This window comes from Gymnodraco acuticeps, unplaced genomic scaffold, assembly GCF_902827175.1.
Source record: "Gymnodraco acuticeps unplaced genomic scaffold, fGymAcu1.1, whole genome shotgun sequence".
Taxonomy (NCBI): Eukaryota; Metazoa; Chordata; class Actinopteri; order Perciformes; family Bathydraconidae; genus Gymnodraco; species Gymnodraco acuticeps.
Window position 1 is genome coordinate 2,967,299 of NW_022992206.1, and position 22,123 is coordinate 2,989,421.

Genomic DNA, 22,123 nt, shown 5'->3' on the forward strand with positions numbered 1-22,123 from the left:
GATTAATCGATTATCAAATTAGTCGTTTGTTGCAGCCCTATTATCCCATGTATAAATAAACGTGTTATTCAGCAACCCTTGCAATTTGGGATTTTATTTTTGGTTGGTAGACCTCGGTGAGCTGGTCATTTCAAAAGTAGCTCACCAGCCCAAAAAGTGTGGGCACCCCTGCTCTAGCACAATGCATGCTGGAATATCCCTATGAGACGCCGAATAATATGAGTGTGTATAAAGACATCATGGGTGGATACTTTTTAGACCTCAGGCCAATTGGGTTATCTGCCATGCATATTCAAGGTGCTTAAGAGCAATACATATAACACCGCTCCTAATCACAAAATGAACAAACCAAACTCAATGATGTATAAATGGATAGATTGTAGCCGTATAGGTTAAACAAGGTAAGTTAAATTCTGCCTCCATTTTCAAGGGTTTCTCCATGAATGCATCACTGAGCACCTGTGGAGTCATTAAAGAGATCACAATGATTTGTTGACAATATTTATTTAAAGAAAAATCTGTTATAATTCAGTTATGTTTTGGATGTTAATTGTTTTAACTGAGCCAGATATACTTTGTGTTAATGAGTCAGTTTAAAGGGAATTCGGGGCAACTTTGTATTATATAAAATACATTAAAGAGGTGTTGTATCCAATTTCTATTTTGCATACTGCAACTTTATCCGACCAAAGGTTACTCATCTGTCATGAAATATTCTTTACACTTTTATTGAACTTGATTGATGATCCCTGGAATATACACGCTCTGATCATTTAAAAAGCACCCACTGTGGGATGTTATCGACTAATCTGTATAAGGACAGATGGATATTGATCTGAGAATTGATTTCATTGTAATATAATTGTATCACTTGTCAGTTAGACTCAAAGTCCACATGAATCAAACAAGAGCAGCACAATCTGCCAGATTTAAAATCAATGGAGGGTACAGGCTCTCCCAACTTCCATTGCCTGTCCCAACATTTCGATAAGCGTCTTATGGAAGTGTAAAAAAAAAAAAAACAGTTTTGTTTAGCGTACTTAGGAGATGTTAATGAAGATTGTACATTATTTAGACCAACAGCAGAAACAACATCTTTGTGTGCCCAAAATGTTGGATGGCAAAGACTTAAACAAAAAGTTAGGCATTTGTCATCAATTGTCAGAAGCACTTACAATAGTACAGTACAGTACATCAAATAAGACTATTCTCCACAATAAAAAAACTCTCAGATTTTGAGAGGGAAGTGTTGACCATATTTGGCATTCTGTATGTCAATAAAGTATGCTGAGCTTTTACATTACATGTTACTTGTTAGACATTACGTGTTACTTGTTAGACATTACATGTTACTTGTTAGACGGTTTTATCCACATGATTACAATGTAAGTAATTGTATGAAGTTGTGCGTGTACATGTTTAATAAGTACACATGTTCAGGCGTGGATTCAAAGTGCACATTCAGAGCTTGCATGCTTTGAAAAATGAGGCCCCAGGTGTTAGAAATGGAACATTATGCAATGCACGGCATACAGCCAGATTAAACAAACAGGTGCTAAATGCTGTCTAATACGACTAATCAATGGTCATTCTGCACCATTTTGGCATTAATGACAAAACCTGCAAACAACCCTCATGCAAATGAAGCCATAAATAATCATAAAGTTATGAAAACAGAATAAAATATGCCTGTAGTTACTGCATCATTATCTTTCAAACACATACGAGTCTTTCATTATTTAATGATCTTGCATAAAGAGCATTATATATTAATATCTTTAAATCATTTAGCTCTGGCATACATGCAGCCTTATGTTTGAACATTGTAGTCATAGCTTTCGGCTTCATGTTTAATGATCATGTTCAGAGTTTCCGTGACCATACTGAACTGTCTTTTTACATTCATCGCCCACTGCATGTCAAATATTGATGCCAACACACAGCAGCATATGCAACTGCATTAAAAATCTAAGTTTCAGGAGGAGACTCAACCGCCTTGATGAGGGCTCGGCCCAGAATGGAAGAGCCTGTACCCTCCATTGATTTTAAATCTGGCAGATTGTGCTGCTCTTGTTTGATTCATGTGGACTTTGAGTCTAACTGACAAGTGATACAATTATATTACAATGAAAACAATTCTCAGATCAATATCCATCTGTCCTTATACAGATTAGTTGATAACATCCCACAAACACAGTGGGTGCTTTTTAAATGATCAGAGCGTGTATTTTACAGGGATCATCAATCAAGTTCAATAAAAGTGTAAAGAATATTTCATAGTCCAGGTCTGAAGTATGCACTTCCACTAAACTAAATGGAGTTAGGGTTTCACAGAAACATCAATAACACCTAGTCAAGCCTCTATCTTACAGATTAGGCGGGAATCCCTGTGATAGAGTCTTTCCCCTGACATTTTTCTAACAGCGCTGAAAGCTACTCCGGTGTTTAATTGATAAAAAAAGAGAATCTCTTTTTAAGTTTTCGCTTAAGGGCAAACATAAACACCAATCCTGTGGTTTAGGCTGAGGTTTTTCCTACTGGGAAGAGGATGTTTGATATAATGTATCCTGCAGGTAAACTTACCAGTCTCTCCCCATACAGGCAAGTATTCATCCTGCTGGATATCCAACATCAGTTCCAGGCCGTTTCCCATCCCACCCTTCATCGTCACCATGAGAGGTCGTCCATCTTGGCCTGAATTAAAAGTGTAGCACTTCCCATAGCGTGTGAATATCTGAAATACACAAAGAGACAAATGCAGGGGTTTAGGTGATACATGGTCACAACAAAATGATAAGGAAACAAAAACCTGTGGAGATAAAGGTAGCGCAGAGAAGGGGATTGTTTTAAAAGCAGCAGGAAAGCTCCTACAGGAAGCCTTTCTTGTTAGGCTGTCTGCTGCAGACCTCAGAGGTCTTAGTGTTGACACACTGAGCCCTCACTCCTCACAGTGCTGCATGATAAAGTGGATATGACATGAAAACAAAAATGTTTTACTTTGTTCAGAGAGGGACTCCCTCAAACAAACCAACAATGGCTCCTGGCATCAAATCAAACTTTGCAAAAAGATACTTCAGATAAAAGAGATTTAAATATTTAAGAGAAGGTAATGATTTCAGGAATTCTGGATAGGATTTTTTAATTATCATTAGAGCTCTAAAGTCTATTTCAGTCAGTGTGCAGGTTATTAAACAGCAAGAAGCACAGACAACACACATTCACTGGTTCCAGCTGCTTGCATGTAAGTGAATATTATGGGTTTTTTGACTATCAGAGGACAAAACAAGTAATTTGAAAATGTCCCCATGGGCTCTGGGATATGAAAAAGGGTTGATCAATAAATCAAAGTAGTTGTCAGAAGATTTATCATTTTGTTTTTGTCCTATTTATCATCAAATCTAGGTTTGGGTCCTATACATGTCAAAAAAGCAGAACATTTAGACATTTAAGTGTCTCGTTTGAATGCAAAAATATTTAGCAATTGAAAACTAATATAACCATAAAATATTCCCTTTAAAAAAAGCTAGAACTATTGAGTTTGGGGAATTTGTCCTTTGAATTGACTACATTTTAAAGCTCTTATAAAATACCAAGTGTCATAATTTTCTCTCACAACTGAATTCAAAGCATCACCAGATCAAGTGAGCCCAACCAGTTCCAGTCTCTCTTTATCGCCACAGTGCGACTCGAAACTGCAGATGCAACTTAAGTGTTCAGTGAACATGCTGCCGTCTCATGAAACCTGAACTATTGATGCCCTTGGATTACATGCCTGAAGTGTGTTCGTCTTATTATTGGATCAGGAATGAGCTGTACAGTAGTGCTGTAGAGCTACTAGAGCCCAGCAGAAAACGTTGATCTATAGGCAAAGACACAATGCCAGTGAACTAATGGATGGTAATCAAATCATAGACATTAGGAAATTGAAAGCCATGGCCAGGATCCAAAATAAAATGTCTGCCTACTTTGTTGTCAAGCCACATGATTGTGAGCCCTGTATCAAAGCATCCTCGCTCACAATTCAACGTTTTGACATTCATATGAGGAAATGGTCAAAGGAAGTGGGGGTGGGGTTTGTTGAGTACAATATGAGCAGGAAAGTAATAACTAATATAAGTCTCCCTATATTTGTCCGCCACTCTACGTCTAACAATTGTACTCACTAGAGATAAGGCATCATTGCGAGGTAGTGGTACAAATAACTTGATCTAAACACAGATAGCTTGCACAAAAGGCTTTTCTTCAGCTGGGACTGCCTGAAGAATGTTTCTTATATTTCTCGTGAATGCATTATGAGGTCCTTGGGAACACATCAGTTCATTAAAGGAGTGACATATGAGTCAGATATAAACACGTCATGGAAAAATGACTCAAACGTCACAAACACCAGATGCATAGAGTTGAGAAATTGCAGCCATGTCTCACAAAAGAAAAGTTAGCATAATGTAAATCCTGCTCAGTGAAGTGTGCGGGGAAAAAAATGGAGAGTGAATCACAATGGATTGCCTCCCAGGGCGCGAATATATTGGATCTTTTAAGACACAAAGTGGAGAAATGTAATAAAAAGCATTCTGAACCCAATATAAAAGTGACCTTTCAAGTGCACAAGTGCAGAAGTGAATCAAAAACAGTGAGTGCTGTGCCTGCCAATGTGCAGTGACTGCAGAGCAGGATACAAACATCAATAAAATGCCCCTGAATCCCTCTCAGTCCTTGAGTCGCCGTAATCAGATCACTGTTTATCATTACTTTTTTGAAAATATAAGGCAGGGGGAATCTAATAATATCAAAGCACAACCTGCACAACACATCTGATGATAGGAATGGGAAAAACCTGCAGAAGAAAACGGTCTCTGAGACTTTTCTATGCACAGTGTTTTCCCATGAGACCCTGCAACACCCAAACAAATCAAAAACCACGCAGTTTGTTAAGGCAATTTCTTTCCTTGGTTTTACCCGTTTACTGCTTACAATGACACATTTTTTACGAGACAAGTTTGACAATCAGAAAAAGAGGCTGAAAGCATTTGGCAGATATACATCAAGACAACAGCGATGCGATTGCTGGTGATTGTTTTGTAGCGTGCGCCTGAGCATGCACACTTTTGTGAGAGGGAATGATGGGCATACCCACATGGTGATGTTCCGAGATACAGTATTTGTGTGTTCGTTGCCATCTGCGTGTACGTGTTGCTAACGTGGTGACTGACTAGGGGAGGTTTATAGTCAGAGTTGCTGTGGTAACCAACATATTGTGCTGAGCTCATAGAGAGAAGAGCAACAGCAGCAGCAGCAGCAGCGGTGGGTGCTGGTGATGACCTTGGGGAGTCGGGATCTCCATTGTGCTCCACAGTTCTGAGGCTTGCACTCAGTCTCTCTTCATTCTTCATGTCTATCGATCGCACAGCCTGTCTATCTTCATCAATGGAGTTGGCGGTGTTTGTGCAGCATAAGCAATCCTAAAATACATTCTGGACTAACTAGGGGCAGAAACCCCATTTGAACAAAAACAAAACAATAGAAAACTGTTTTAATTTAATTATTTTAATTATGGAAGCAATCAGCTGCATTGAAGGACTACTCACATTTATGTAAAACATTGTTGTTATTAAATAAAAAAACTTAAAAACATTTAGAGTTAGAAATGAGTTTCTATATTTGAAGTATAAAAGGCTTTATTGTCATGTGAAAAATAGCTATAGCTTAGGTTTGGCCGTCCCAGGCTTCCCCATTAATACAACATACAATAAAATAAAGAAATAAAATAGTGCAATAAAAAAGTGCACAAGACAAAACGTTGCAAATTGCAGAGATAAGAAAAGCATATACATATAAAGAATATTGAGTAAGATAAACCACAATGTTAAATGTAATACAGCACAGTTAAATGAACTGTATAAAGTAATAATATATAATTAAACAAATAAGCCAATATTTGTGATGCCTAAGCAGCTTTTTTGTATTGCTCAAACTGCCTATTGCCCTTAAACTGAAAATCACTGCATTGTGTGAACTTGTAAACACAGGAATAAAATATTAAAACCGATCCCACCTATGAGGAAAAACACTGAGAGAGACATCATTCTCTCTTGTTCTTGTAGGGTGTAGGAATGCCATAGTCTCTCTCTGCGATAAATAATTCACAGTCACACAGCTCAAGACTGTTGAGATGGCCCTCGGCCATCCTTCACATGACAATGTGACAAGCTGTTCCTTAAAGTTGCCAGGGAACCACTTTCCCTCCTCTCCATTGATTTCAAGATCAGCGCTGAGCACCAAGGTGCAACGTGTTATGACAGCTACAAAAACAGACACAAAAGAAAGATTGTTTGTGTAGTACTTGGCACTAAATCAACTTGGCATCACATAGGATTCACTGATTTTATCACTGAACTTTATGGAGTATATTTACGATCAACGAATACAAGTAACAGGTAGATAATGAAGTGTGGTAATTTACTGTTCTACTGCATCGACTACTTCATATGTATGTGGAGGGAGTGTTCACATCTCACACTGTAAAACAAAGCAATAGATCTAGCCAAAAATACACCAAAGAGTCATATTTTTAATCCAGCCCCAACAAAAATTGAACATAACTGCAGGCTCTCTAAAATATAATCTCACCCCAAGGTCCATTAAGCAGTTTTTTTGTGGAGCTTCTATGCATAACACAGTCATTCAGCAGATGAGAATCCAAAAAAAGCTGCTAAATGGACCTTGGGGCGAGATTGTTTTGTAAACTGCTGTTTCCAAGGTCAGGAATGAACTCTGAACCTAAACTTTTAGGGCATTTCATCATAATTTTCAGACAAAGCAGGCAGCTGTACAGCTGAACAACTCTGATAAACTTACTATCTGCAATGCACTCAAGTATACAAAATATAAATAGCCACTTACTGGTGAAGGAAGCAAAATATTAAGCAGGCTAAGAGCTAAATATTTCCTTCAAGAGGAGAGCAGAACTGAGCCAAAATATATCGGACTTAAATTCAAATCTTTGCTGTGTCCGCTGGATGTGTAAATAGGAAATATGTCAATGTTGTGTTAACAATCTGTAGTGCTGCATCAAAGTTGACCAACCATAACAGAGCCGGCCAGCTAACCAATCAGAGCAGACTGGGCTCTGGTTTCAGACAGAGGGTGAAAAGAGGATGCTGCAGCACAGGCAGTATGAGAAAAAACATGTCATAGAAGCATAAAACACAATTATATGAAACGTGAAAATGATCCCCCTTAATGCAGGTGTAAGGGCATGAAGCTATCAACACATTAAGTTCACGGTTACTGCAAAGATGGTTGCAACTACGTTCAGTTATTATGCTCCAAAAATCTGGAACAAACTCCCAGAAACCTGCAGGTCCGCTGCAACTCTTACTACTTTTAAATCCAAGCGGAAGACTTTTATTTTTGCCATTGCTTTTAATTGAACTATTAATACCTTAAACTGCACTGTTACTCCCTTCATGTACCTGTGTTACTCGTTTTTTTAAAAATTATCTTTGCTTTTAAATCCTGTTTTTAAATGCCATTTTATAACATGTTTCCGCTGCGCTATTTCTTAATGCTCTTAATGTCTTTCATTTTTGTAAAGCACTTTGAATTGCCTTGTGTTCAAAGGTGCTATATAAATAAACGTGCCTTGCCTTTCCTTGCCTTATTTCACTTCCACAGAACTGTACACATTCTGTTATAGATAAAAACTGCTGCCTTCAATGTCTTTTTAGTTAATTATAAGGTAGCAACAAATGTATATCCCAAGCCAGCGATCTAAAGCTATTGGCAGTAGCTGATCCATGCTCTAGTGTTAGGGTGAAGTCTTTTAACATTTGAATCACAAAACTAAAAAGGAAATATCGAAGACACTGATTGTAAGGAATACAGAAGGTAACCACCCATTAAGTTAGACTTCCCCGTACGATTTATGGGAAAAGCTGTCAATCAATAGGGCGAACAAGGGTCACCGAGGCTTGCACACTGCATGTTTTTGGAGGGATTTCGTGAGTTAAATCATTGTCTGTGGAAAGGCCTACCTGTTGAGAATTAAGCATTTGTTGTTAAAGTGGTGATAAAGAAGGATGGTGCAGCCACATGGAGGGAGGGATGGATTGATGAGGTCAGTGGACCAAACTTAGGTTTCAAGAGAGAACTGGCAAACAAGTCAATACATAATGTGACCTGTTGTATGTAGACAGACTCCCCTCCCTCCTCCACACCTCACTTCTCAAGTGTGACTGATTATATTGGTCTGGCTCATGATGCCGACAGCTCCTGCAGCCCTGAGGCCAAGCAGGCCATCATTGATTATCAATGCACAAGCACATATCCCCAAAACACAGACATCGGCATCAAGCTTATCTCTGAAATAGATTACTGTTGCTTGGTCACCCTTTTAAAATACTGCACACCATTCCTTAACATATTGGTAGGAATACATGTGTTTGACTGTGATAACTTGTTTTGTGGTTCGAGTTGCGTTGCATAGACATTTGTGATGAAAGAAAAAGAAAAGCATTTGTTTGATGCATTACTTTGAAAATATAGTCTGAACCTGAGGAGGGCTGCCACCAAGCCAGGCAAGTAAATTACACATTTTCCCTTAAAAAATAAAACAGCTTTCAGTCATGCCTGCTGCAAACAGCAACAATCTGATTTCTAACATCAAACCGTTTTTCGAATACCAGAGAAATCTACTTAACTGAAAACAAATTTGGGTAATGAAGTGCGAGAGAGAAGGGGGGGGGGGGGGGGGGGGGGGGGGGGGGGGGGCTAGCTCTCACATTGTTCTCCAAGCGATGATGGAGTGCAATCAATGGGGCTGCAGTTTACCAATGAGGTGCCAGTGCTAACTGTTTTCCATCACAGTATCGGGGTGTGTTGTAAAGCTTGGCTAAATGAATCAAAAGTCTTCATCAGGGGCTGATTGCTCTCTTGAGAACATAGGATTGTAAACATTGATCCCGCAGTGATGAAAGACAATAGAGGGACCAGTTCCCACCATATATGGTGAACACACTTCGAGCATCTTCAATAAAACAACACTTATTTTGATATTGTTTTGTGTGGAATTGACGATCATAATATGGCACAGTGTTTATTTATGTGGGTGATGGCAGGGCCGGCCCTTGGCATAGGCAGTATAGGCAAATGTTAAGGGCGCATCAATCTATGGGGGGGGCGCCGAAAAAATAAATTAAAAAAAGTTATAAAAAAAAACACAATTTCCCGATTTTGGATCAACAAAGTACATCTTATTATCTTATACTAACAGAACTACGCCTATATTGCGTACAGCGCCCATAAACTATGGCGCACACCCCACCCAAAAAATCAAGTTGAACCGCCCCAGCCCCAGTCAAAACCAGAGGTTTATGTGAAATAGTTATTTTTTTTGAAATAATGGTTTTAGTGTGCAATTATAGGTTTTAATTTTATATTTGTGTTAATTTAAAATAAATCAAACTCCCAAAAAACGTATACAGCTTTTATTAACATTGGAATTTACTGTGTAAGCGGCCGCAGGAGGGGGGAGAGCTTTAGAGAGCTCTCTCCTGAAAGACTGAGAGGCTCTGATAACCTCAGCTCAGTGAGGTAATGGCACACCTTTATATGATCGTTATAAAAAAATAAGAGAATAGATTTTCATCTATTCTCTTAGTATAAAATACTATATGACAGTACAAAAAAGTTGTTATTAATAAACAAGAAATACAGTTTAAAAGGGGAATGATTTGTAAAATATCCATAAAGAAAAAGTCAATCTGTTTACAGTTCTGTGTCATATGGGTGTTGAGAGAAGTATCCATAGATCTCCTAATGTTGCTCTCAAAGTGCACCAGATTGATGCTTTTAACTTCAATATAAAAAAAATAAAATGTTTTACTCCCCCAGTCCCCCCTAGAGGATGTTAGGTCCCCCCCGCTTAAATCATGTCCACATGGATAGGAAACTAAATACAGTTGCACACATCTTGTGTCCATATCAGTCTGTTTTGGTGGTCATGCCACAACCGTGCACGTGCATGCATGCGCAAGTCATAGTGAGTGTCTGCATTTTGGGGGGGGGGGGCGCCAGCTAAAATCTTGCCTAGGGCAGCAAATTAGTCAGGGTCGGCCCTGGGTGATGGTACACAAAAACAGAGGGGAACTGAGTGAAGGAGAGAAGAACGGATGCGTATTAAGAAATGGCATCCTGTGATCCATTTTAAAATGCAAATATTATGCACACTTCCAATGATTATAAATCAGTCAATTTAGTTACAGTACAGGCATAATACAGCCAGATTATGGAGATATATGGTGAGCTGACATCCAAATATGTAAGATAAATCACTGTACACACTATAAGGAGCGCAACACACCATAAGTACATTAATACATATTATATCAGCATTTATATGGCATACGCTTAAGAGATGTAATGTATCTGCTAAGGCGCATACAAGCATCGGTGCAGAGGTACGCGCCTGTGTGCAGCCTGGTGCCTGCTTCTGCTTGTGTTCAATTCAAATTAATTGCTCAGCGAGTTGATATCTGTCCGCGCAACACATAAAATATACTGACAGGCAATTACTAACGTTTCACCTTCTGACTCAGCGCAGTAATTGAAAAAGCTGCATCTTGCTCTAAAAGCTGCATCAACCTGTTGGGAGGGTGGGTGGAGGGAGGGAGGGAGGGAAGTTCGAGCAAACAATTTAACTTTGTCGACACACTCACGGTGCTGAAATTCCGCGGGCCGCACAGCTCCCCCTGGTAGCGGCAGTACAGCAGCATCTCCTCCAGCTGGTGCCCCAGCCGGTCCAGCAGCTGCCTCATGGACGGCTGGGACTCCCGCGGAGGAGGAAGAAAGTGTTTAAAGTCCAAAATCCGAGACAGCGGGGACCAGGGAGACTCGTCCCCCTCGCTCCCTCCATTATCTCCCAGCGGTATTAGTGCCTCTCTTGCGGCGGGGGACACCTGCCAGTTCTTACCGAAAAGTCCCAGCCACCTCCCCGCGCTAAATATGTCCGTCTTCTTCATGCGCCGCGGCAGCAGCAGGTTCTGGTTGCAGATGGTGACCGCGGGAAACACCAGCCGCTTGGCGTACACCATGTGCGCCTTGCTGTACACGGGCGAGGAGAGCAGGTACCGGACTCTGTTGGAGGACCAGGTGAGGAGCAGACCCAGAGCCGCCAGGAAAGTCAGCAGCCAAGCCACTCTCCGCGGGTACGAGCCGCTGAGGAAGATGTGCCTCAAGCCATGTAGGGTGGTGTGTTTCAGGAAGAGCTTCCCGGCTTCGGCGAGGGAGCCCGGTCTCGGTTTGGATCCAGATGAGGTGCACTGGCACATCTTGGACGAAGGCTTATGCGCGCTTTGAACATCGGTCCCGGTGTGGTCACAGTGAAATGAGACTGATCTCGGATTCGCGCTCTCAGATGGATGCTGTTAGGAAGAGACTTGGAGAGGGGAGAGAGAGTAACAAAAAAAGAGAAACAGAGAGGGAGAGAAAGAGGAAAGCGCACGAGCTCGCGCCTCGCGGGCAATGAGCGGCAGCTCGTGGTGGTGATGGGGGAGTATTTTGTCAGTCGCACAGCGCACCCTGGGCTTGTCCAAGGGGTGAGCTGGAGGAGGGGGAGGGTCGTGGGGTTCTTCAGAATGATTTAGTGCGCGACTGTGCAGCAACAGGATACCAGGGGGATTATTTCATCAACATTACAATAATTTTTTTTTTCCGGAGACAATGGATATAGGCTAATTAAAAAAAGACATTAATATTGCAATTAAACGTTCCTTGTGTGCTTCATGACTCTCACTTACCCACCTCCAACCCCCATACAACAAACACACATACACGCTCTCCGTTTCTTCAGAATGTCCTCTGTGCTGTTAGCTGAATTAAATCATTGGCCTCAGTAGCTACAGAACATTTGTCTTCCTTTTCAAGACCGTCACACACACACACCTTTAGGCACACACACACACACACACACGTATATTTCACAAAGTACATATAGCAAAATTGACACACACAAATTCACATTCAGGCAAGTCATGATAATCCCTTCTGACTCACAATTTGTATTCTTCCTCAAAATTGAGCACTGCATCATGGATGGCAATGTTGTAGAGACTCCAGTCTATTTCATTACCGCTCCACGAGATGCATTTTAAATATTGTAGTGCAGAAAAACACTCACTGGGCACCTAACGTTTTGGTGGCACTGGTTGACATTTCCGACTGTCAATTCCCTGATGATGTTTCGGTAAAGAAGGGTCAAGATGCTTTGGGTAAATGAATGCAAATCATGTTGCACATCATTAGACATCTCCCATAATCCCAGAGAGCCTTACATAGACGTAATGCTTTTTTTGACCCTGCAGTGCCACTGTTTGGCTGAGGGAAAACCTGTTTGGCAGGCAACACAGGCTTGAATGCACCATTGACGAAGCATTTTGTGAACACCATCTTCCTCTCGAGAGGGGTGTTGGTTAAGTGGTGTTTCACGCTTGGTTGCTCATCATCACAGTGTTCAAATCCGGAGCGAAAGCCAGACAACATGCAGGCCTGATTCACTCTCAGTTCCTTCTTCTGGTCGCAGTGGGTTTGTGCGAGTGTACAAGTCTAGTTTACCGGGGGACCGAGGGAAAAGAGGTGAGAAGGAAATTGTGTAAGTGAGAGAAGAAGGAGAGGATAATTGAGGTGTGCTGAGTGAATCAATTGTTCAAGTCTTGCCCTTCTCTAGCTTAAAGGAGAAATCTGGTGTCTGGCAACCTGCGTGATTGCTGAGATCTGGGAACATAGTGACCACAGAAAAGTTAGAAAGAAAAAGGCAATCAGTCACACCAAAAGACGGGTTGTAACCAAGAACATTCCCTCGTTGCACATTTAAAACTTTTCAGGCACAACTACAGCAAATCTATATGGGTGTTTGGAATAAGCACTTTGCTTTATCTTTATCTTATTCAAATGAGTTTGGCTATTATGGGGTGAAGGCTGATAACACTGCATTGAAAACTGCAACATTTTAATTAATTTGAATGGATCTATATTATATTTGGATTTGCTCAAATAAATAGAAATAAGTTTAATGTTGGTGAACTCATATGACTAAACCTTTTGTTTAACCTCCTCAGAGTTAAACAAACCTCCATAGATGACTAATGGTTTTCAGTAATGAGACATGTTGACGGTACAAACAGGTGTATGGTCTCAAGGATAAACTGTTAAAGCTTGTTGTATTGTTAATCAATACTCAATTTGTCTTGAGACAATTAGCTACTTGTAAGGAGAGTTTAACTTTTCATGAAAATAAATGATGTACAAGGTTGAATAAAATGCTAGTATGGAGTAAACAGACGGTAGAGAGGGAACCAAACCTCTTTCTCTATCTCCTATTGTCTCTTTAAAATGTAAGACAACATATTTAATGAAGTTGATAAACTTGCTCAAATGCACACATTGTAAGATGTTTATGTAATTTAAATGTAGAGAAGCTCAATGAGCTATTGTAATCTAGTAGCTCATCAGCTTCACCACCAGTTAGCATTGCATGTGTAGTCACTGCATCAACTTTTTTTGTTAAAACCACTTTTCTTTGTTACACTTTTACCGTGTCTCAACGTCTTTCCCTATTTTATTTTGAAATAGATTTGGCAATATGCACCACAAAGCATAATACTGTATGCCTGCACCATCTATGGTATGTTTAAAGAAACAAGAACTACAATGTATAGACTAAATAATCCCTCTCTCTCATCACTCATGCCCCATTAGAAGCGTGTGTTCTCAGGATTTTCCTGGCTTCGGTCTATATTTTCTTTCCGTCTTGCTGTTTTCTGGGCGTTTCTCTGGTCCTCGCTCGGCCTCCAGCTGTCACTCCTCAACCTCTCCTCCCCCAGGGCTCTGCTCTGCCCGGCTGACACTATGATCGATGTTGTCTGAATTAGAAGCTTGGAAAGCTCCCTTAAATTCTCCTGTCTGGACACTCTACCCATTAGCTAGCTGGACTGAAGATTGCTAAAGCTGGCGACTGTCGTGGAGCCAAGGAGGAGGGGCCAACTTTAAATGGTTTGTTACAAAGTTAAAGTTAAGTTAGAGAAAAGACTGTAGCTATATTGTATGTTTAAGGAAATATATCTTCAATGCTGCGTTAAAGTCAGGGAAATATTGTTGTAAATCATGACTGCAAGTATTACTGTGGTGTATTTCCTAGGGAGACTTGACTTCCTTTTTAGTCAAGTCTATACCCAACCCACCCACCGACTACATGATAGTTCACATAGATAAGAAGACAGGAGAGTCAAGCACTTCTCACAGATGAGATCAGGCAACCACCAGCAGTTTAATCTTTCTCCATTTTTCTGGATTTAGACATCGTACTTTTCACTCTCCTCCTCTCGCGGGCTTAACACATCATTACATCCCCCCTGAGGACAATCAAGTATTCTCCTCGGGAGATTACTCATATTTCAAGGAGTAAAGGTGCCATGGGGATGGTTATTCAACCGGGGACCAGAACAGCTTCACAGCAAGATACCAAAATTACATATTCAAGTGTTGTACCATGGAAATCAATACGATTGACTGCAACTGTGCGTCATGTAAAGAACGCTGCATAGACATGACCAGGAGGAAGTGAGAGATGGGAAATGTATCAGATAGAGAGCAAAAAGAAGACTTAGAAAGTATTCATACATTTGGGAGGTACATGCATTCATTATTGGTTGTTTGGTGGGGGGTGCATCAGAATTCACCAGAGATGGATCTTGACACTTTTGGCATTTAGCAGCAATCGTTCAACCCCGTTTCCCCAGCCAGCTCATCAACAGAAAGACATATCGGAGCTGAGGCTCTGAGCAACAAGCTAATCCATCTGGGTGAAGGGATAATGATGCACTGGCTTGACAGAGAAACACAATCCCACAGCATGTGTTACAACAGAATAACAAATGCTCTGAAACTGCGGTTAAAGTGTTTCACTAATGAACCCATTATGAAACAAACAGGGGTATTTGTTAGGGGACCTTGGCCACAAATTGTACGCCTTAATACATCTGTGATGATGTGAATAAATATCCAGTTTGATCGATTGTTTTTTAAAATAAACTTTGAATTTATGAATGGGAATTTGGGAACCACTGTTTCAAACTTTGGTTGATTCGTTCAAGAGTGAATAAAAAAGGAATCCTATAAAAAAAAGCAGTTTCCTTGATTAGTGCTGCGCAGAAAATGCAGTCTTTGGCTAAAAGACTATTGATTTTTCAGTGTATATTCCCCAAACTGTTTTTTTTAGTCTATAAAACGACTGTTAACTTATTTGTTCAAATGATAACGATTTCAGGCATTCGAAAACACTAAGCTTAAGAGGAAATGCTCAAATGGTATTGCTATCGTCTTAAACAGCCCAATCTTCATTTCAACGTGTGAATCCGTCTCCTCTAAAGTCATTTAAATGATGTTATAGAGACAAATCCCTGGGCTGATAAACATAAAGCTTATGGGGACTTTCATTAACACACTGACAGTGTGCAGAGGATATTTATGTACACATTTTGGAGTTTAGACCCGTCAGCAACACTACAATGAAACTAAAAGGGATGCAATTACAAAAACATTTGCAGTCCACTGATGTCCCGATCCTTGTAAACTGATCTTGTGAATTCCATCACAGGCGATTAAACACCACAGAGTATTAGCTGCTTGATCACTGGGAGCTAACGGGAATAAGAGTGATCAGAAGAGGGCCTTTTTTCAGGGTGGACATTTCCTTTGACAGCTTCTCCAAATTAGAAAAATACTTCAATTTCAATCAGTGAAGCCAGTGAAGCAGCGAATGTTTAAAAGCAAACTGGAGATAAATGAAAAGGCACGACAAGCACAGAAATGAAATAGCTGCTACTAGAAGTCACATCTTATCAGTCTTTAGCCCGCCACACAGGATTACACCTTTTGCCATGCAGTGTGTGACATGCTCAGGGAAGAATTACATGCTGTATTTCTTTTTCTTTTTTTGAGTATTCAAACATATTTAAAGTTGAAGCGCATGACATAACTACATGCCCAATAGTCTGACCTTTCGCAACTACACATTTGCAGAACTCTTCGGTCTCCTTAATTCTCAGTGTACAATCTTTTGATATTTATTTATTCACTCTTGTTTCAATAGCCTCATTTTTCTCGTTTTTCCAGGTCTCTAAGTGCATACTCTATGAGCTTTTTGCTGTGCATGAGCACTCCCCCGTATGCAAGGGGCTTACTTTGGAGTTTTTCTCTTTTCTGCAGACAACGCAAATAAAGAAAGTAGATGTAGTATATGTGCTTGTACACGTGTGTGTTTACTAATATTGGTTGCAGGTTCGGATGTGGAAAAATCTTTAGTTATTGGAAAAATAAATTGAGCTGGGAATTAGGGTTGTTGCACTCTAAAAACAAATGCCTTGGCTCAACAAAGAAAATAAACGCAACAGTTTGCATACATGTTTATTGAGTTAAGACAACTTTTAATGAAATGATCTTAAAGCAACAAAGTTATTTGAGTTAGGGGAGAAGGCTTTTCCTCTACAATCAGAGGTGTTTTTAATTACCACTTACTTAATAATTGGTAGCATAAACACAAGTTTTGAAGTTGATTACTCCAAAATTTAAGTTGTTCCAACTTGTTTTACCACATGATTTAAAAGGATTTAAAGTTGTATGTACTTAATTACCATCATTGTGAACACACGTTTTTAAGTTGACAACCATTTATAAATGAAGTTACTCCAAATATATTGTATTCAATAGTTTTTTTCCTTAGCTTTTTCATGTTTTTGCCTTTAAAGAAAGACATTCATTGATTTCACAACAAAAGTATTAGGCAATTCACTTTTTATTTTGAACTGCAGTTGTTTATTTCAACACATGATGTTTCAATCAGGAGAGACTTCATTTTGTTTGAACATTTATTGACACATGCCTATGATAAGGTGCATGAACACCTGAAATCACAGCTGACTGCAGGAGAGAGGAGAACCATTTTATAGTTTGGCTGCAGCACGTTGATTGGCTGCTGGAGAATGAGGTGAAATGTAATAGGTTAAAGAGAACGCCTGTGATGAGCTGATTATATGTAGCTGCGGAGTGAATGTAGACCCAGTCTTCCTGAAAGAACTTGCGCTGAGCTTCATTTAAATCCTGAAAAAAAGATAAATAACACAAATTTAAATTGCCCCACAAATAATAAATAAACACATGAGCCATATTACCATGGGACATGGGGACACAGCTAATACATGCTGCCATCACATCGAAGTTAGAGGCCTTTGCATATTTAAAACCAGTGCCTAATATGTAAAATCTGTAAAGTTTTTGTAAAACTACAGAAACAAACTCTTAATGGCCACCAATCTGCAGATCACACACATCAATTTTACAAAAGATGTAACAAAGATGTTTACACTGCCGACAGTCGTTATTTCAAACAGTATGAACACATTTAACGCAGAATGCTTGCTCATTCATTTGTTTCCCTCGACCACGATGGTTGCCATCGTATGGTCAGATCCTGGGGTGGACCGGTCACTGATGAAGGCGATATTCAAGTCCTTTTGAAGCACATTAAATAATAGGTTAGCGCATAAGAGATAATGAATTAGGTAACTGCATACTTTATAAACTGTCACTCTTAGCGAATTCAGAGCCATTATTACCAGCTGCTAAAGCAACGCTGGTATTGTTTTCACCTATTGAGTCTGCATGTGTGTGTCGTCATGGCAATGTGGTCCTGAAGACACACAGAGGTGCTTTTGAGTACTTTGCCTAGTGTTTAAATGCATGTGGACAGATTTTGTCAATCACAACCGTACAAGTTTTAGTGTATCTTCTCTTCTTTTTTGCAGGTTCCATACAATAGTTGAACTGGAGCAGAAGAGCAGAAGCCACTTTTCAAATGTTACACAATCCTTTTCCCATGCCATTGCTGTCAACACCTATCCATGCTGAACCTTGCTAAGATATTATTGATTGGGGCGTGGCCAAAAGTGCAATATGCTTCAAAATGTAACTGACAGAGAGCAGTGCTTTTGTCCTGTGTTTTTACACTGTGCCCGTGGATTTTATTTTATTTCAAGATTTTTAATTACGTCGCTAAACTCCTTGAAAAGGTCCTCTTCCTTTTCTCCAAGGTACACGACAAGGCAGCGGATGGCTATAGTTCTCTGCACACTTCAATTGTATTGTGCTATTTTTGAAAAAGGAAAAAAAGATAAATGACCTAAATGAATATATTCTGAATGGGTGACTGCCAACAACTTGCATTTCAATGACAACTCTAAATAACGATCCTACCTCAAGAAGCATGTCCTTGATCTGCTTCACGAGATTCATTTTGAATAAAAAGCGATATCACTATAGTAACCAAAGTATTTGTACTCTCACAGTAGCCTCTACTACTTTGTATCCTCTCACAGAACTATTCACAGTTCCAAGGCTGCTAATTCTGGTCAAACAGCAATTTACCTATACAGTGCAACTACAAGGCTATCTACTGTATTTGAATGACAAAAGATGACACTCACCTTAAAATGTCCTTTGTATATTTCTATTTGTCTTAACTGTGGGAACTTGTCCAGGCATGTTAAGTGGGAGTGGACTTGAACTCCTTAACTCAAGGTGTAGAACAATTAAGTTATCAAGCCAATTGCATTACTTACTACAACTTTAATTTTGTTTTAAGTCAATTAACGCAGAAATCAGAGTTCAAATTACACACAATATTAAGTTGATGTAATTAACAACATTATTACGTCAACACAACTTATAAATTAATGTTTGCAATTTAAAATGTTTATATAAATCAATTAACTCACATTTTTTATCTTGCAACCATGCATTTAATTAAGTGGAGGTGAAAGGTCGCCTGAATTCGTTTTTAGAGTGTGGGACAAATGGAAAGAGAAAAACAAGCAGTTGCATGATGTAATACAGTCCATTAATAAACTCATGGGGTAAATACCAATTACAGATAGGGGTAGGAATACAGTAGGTGATTAAACCTGGAACCAAGTTACCATTTCAGCATTTCTGGTTCCTTCTCTACGTTTTTAAGGTCGGTAATCAACAACACTTAAGAGATTTGAACGTTTTTGTTTGTGGACATTAAATACATTAGTAAATATACACAAATTGTGAATGCTTGAAGCTTTTATGTGTCTGAAAAATGGCGGTTGCTAACAAAATAGCTAAATGAGATTACCAAACATCATCATGAGTCTTTAGCTTAGTTTGACGTGAAGCCATGAAACCATGATGTAGCTATTTACTTCTGGCTATTGCGTTTACGCTTCAAAATATATGAAAGTGGTGTTAATATGTGGAGGTTATCCTGCTGATCACAATGTGTAAGTATCATAAACGTGTGTATGCCAAATATTCGAAAATCCATGAAGAAATCCCCTTGCTTTTTGTCGAGGAAACCTTTGCAACGCTTACTTATGTTGTGATAAAGTCCATTAATAAGCTCAAGTGGTATATACAAGTTATAGAGCGGTGCAGGAATAAGTCATTCAAGCTGGGAATAAGAACAATTTCAGACTTCTGGTTCCCTTGTCTAACAGTAAAAGTCATTGTTGGTGCGATGCCTGAGAGCGCCAGATTACGGGGAATGTGTTTGGTTGGTTTTATGAGGGGGTAAGGCACATCACGTGTACATTTTGCTCAGGTTGACTGCCTGTGCTACCTTACAGGCTTCGCTTAGGCTGATGTGAAGCCATGCAGCCATGATGTAGCTATTTAAAGCTATTAAAATGGCGTTAATAAGTGACGGTTAAGAAGTGAAACACTTGCCATGCTCTGGGTTGGCATTTTAAATAAATAAAAAATCCATTGCATCTATTTATATACGCTCATGCTGAGAAAAATATACATAAAAAAACAACCTTACTACCTGAGGCTTTGGATTCAAATTAAAGCCACATGTAAAAAAAAGATGTGGATTATTTTATGTATTTTTTGTCTCTACTGGGAATTATATGAGATCCGTCTCTGGTTTGTAGACGCTCAGGGGCAAACAAACCTTTGGGCTGCACATTGCTCTTTGTGTCAGGCTGCATGTGATGATAGCAGAGGTGTGTTTGTGAGAGCTCTGGGTAGTGGAGGCACTCTGCACTTTATCAACCTGTCATTTAGGGTCTGGATCAGGGTGGGGACACGTGTAGAGTCAAACTACATGACACAAGGGAGGCAACACCACCTCTCTGCTTTCCACTATCTGCTGAATCTACAAACTCTACCTCACTTCTCTCTGTTTACCCCCATATGCATACAACCCCTTGACTTTTTGACTTGGGCATAAACACAATCCTCTCCTTCGGCATATTCTCTGATGTGTTTCTTAACATTTCAAGACAACCCGCGTCACACACACCTTTGTTCCCCACACCGCCTCCCGCTTTCCTCCTCTCCGTTTGAGATCTTTCCGTATTTTCTCTGCATCTCTTGTTTTGCTTCCCTGTCTCCCGCTGGGAATGTTTGCAGCCAAAGTATCCACAAGGGATCAGGAAGGGAGGGAGGGAGGGGAGAGGACCGAGCAAAGGAAGAGAAGCAGGGTGGAAAAAGGTGCTGTAGGCTGACAGAGGAGCAGGTGGTGATTTACAGAAACAATTTTGAGGATAATTGTGTACATGATCTGCTGGAAGGGACAAGTGTCACAAAGGCCAATTTCCCAATAGCCTCTTAATCTGCCGGGCTGTAAAGTTGAATGAAATACTGCGTAAGGTGACTGCCGCTTTGTAAAAACGATGTGAGAGTCAGTGGAAGTATAGCTCACTGCCAGCCTGTGAACACACAGAGCTTCAGGTGGTGACACTTAAACAAAGCTGAATATTGTATGACTGAACTAAACTACTAGCATGAAACACATTCAGCTTCATTGTGTCAGCGCTGTGAATAAAAGACCTTGGTTTTCAAACAGTCATTTTATTTGACTGCTATGAACACAATATAATCGAAGTCTGAACATGTTACAGACTTATAATGGTACAACATAGCTCACATGGATGTAAACAAGGATGTCTAAAGTATTGGAATGTAATGGAGGGGCATTCCACCAGTTTTACACATGGAGTATGGGTTCACTTATCGGGAAATTATAAAAAAGGCTGTGACAATATTTGGGATTCTGTAGGAAATTTGATAAAATCTGAAAAAATCGGAATGACCCAATTTTCTAGCAAAGGGATTTAGTAACCAGTGCTTTTCAAAGGGTCCTATTAAGCTCATTCTGCATGTTCCATAAATGTATTTTGTGCCTCTACTGTGACATGTTTACATGCTTCAATGTTCAAAAAGCTCTTTATTTTTCTCATGCCTGTGCTGCAGCACCACATTTTTTATTGCTAACTAACCAGCAATCGAAAACTTTATAACTCTAATCAAAAATAATGTTCAGTAAGGTGCTATAATGGCTGTGATGCTATTGTTATATTTTCATTGGTTTCAGAAAAAGACTTGTGGGTTTTTGATTTCAAACGTAATTCATCACGAAGGCGTGACTTATACATAATTGCTAATATACAGTGCCAAAGATCTGGAGTATAAAAACTGTATAGTAGTTTTTTTGCAGATTTGACTATACAGTACATCAGCACAAATGTATTGGACGTGGGTGAGCTCATCATAAACATATATAAATAAGATTCTCTAAAAGCCCATGTTGACCCATTTTACAGTGACTGTACATTAGGGAAGCTATAGACACGGTGGGAAGCCTTCGAGCTGTTTAAAAGCAGCGTGTAAAGCACTGCCTTGGGAAACACTTTGCTGTGTTGAAACCCTTAAAAGATTAACTACATTAATGTCACAGAAGTGTGCTCCAGAACAGATGTTTAAATACTGTGAATAGCTCGCATGTGGTGAGAATCTATTGTCTACCAAGCTCCGTTAACTTAACATCCCTGTGCTCACGAGAAGAGGGTCTCAGAAACCTTCGTTTATTCATGGTGTGAGTGAGGTGACAGCCCCACCACACATCAATGCATTCATCTGAGAATGGATTCACGAGTGATACCGTATAAGTATTGTGGCGGGAGGAAGCAGATTTATATTGACGGCCCAAGGGGCGGCACGGGGGAAACACAGGATGGCAGCGCTAATTCATCTCCCAGCATCA

At 39.8% G+C, this 22,123-nt stretch overlaps 1 protein-coding gene across 3 annotated transcripts in view; it reads right to left on the reverse strand.

Moving 5' to 3' along the window:
• asic1b (acid-sensing (proton-gated) ion channel 1b) overlaps positions 1–22,123 on the reverse strand; it is a 203,086-nt gene that overhangs the window by 23,014 nt on the left and 157,949 nt on the right. For 2 of the 3 annotated variants that reach the window (XM_034205737.1, XM_034205735.1), the window contains one exon: positions 2,584–2,734. In XM_034205737.1, the coding sequence (XP_034061628.1) occupies positions 2,584–2,734 (151 nt within the window). Of the gene's footprint in view, positions 1–2,583; positions 2,735–10,715; positions 11,545–22,123 lie in introns of those variants that run through there. The other variant, XM_034205736.1, reaches the window with a different exon arrangement.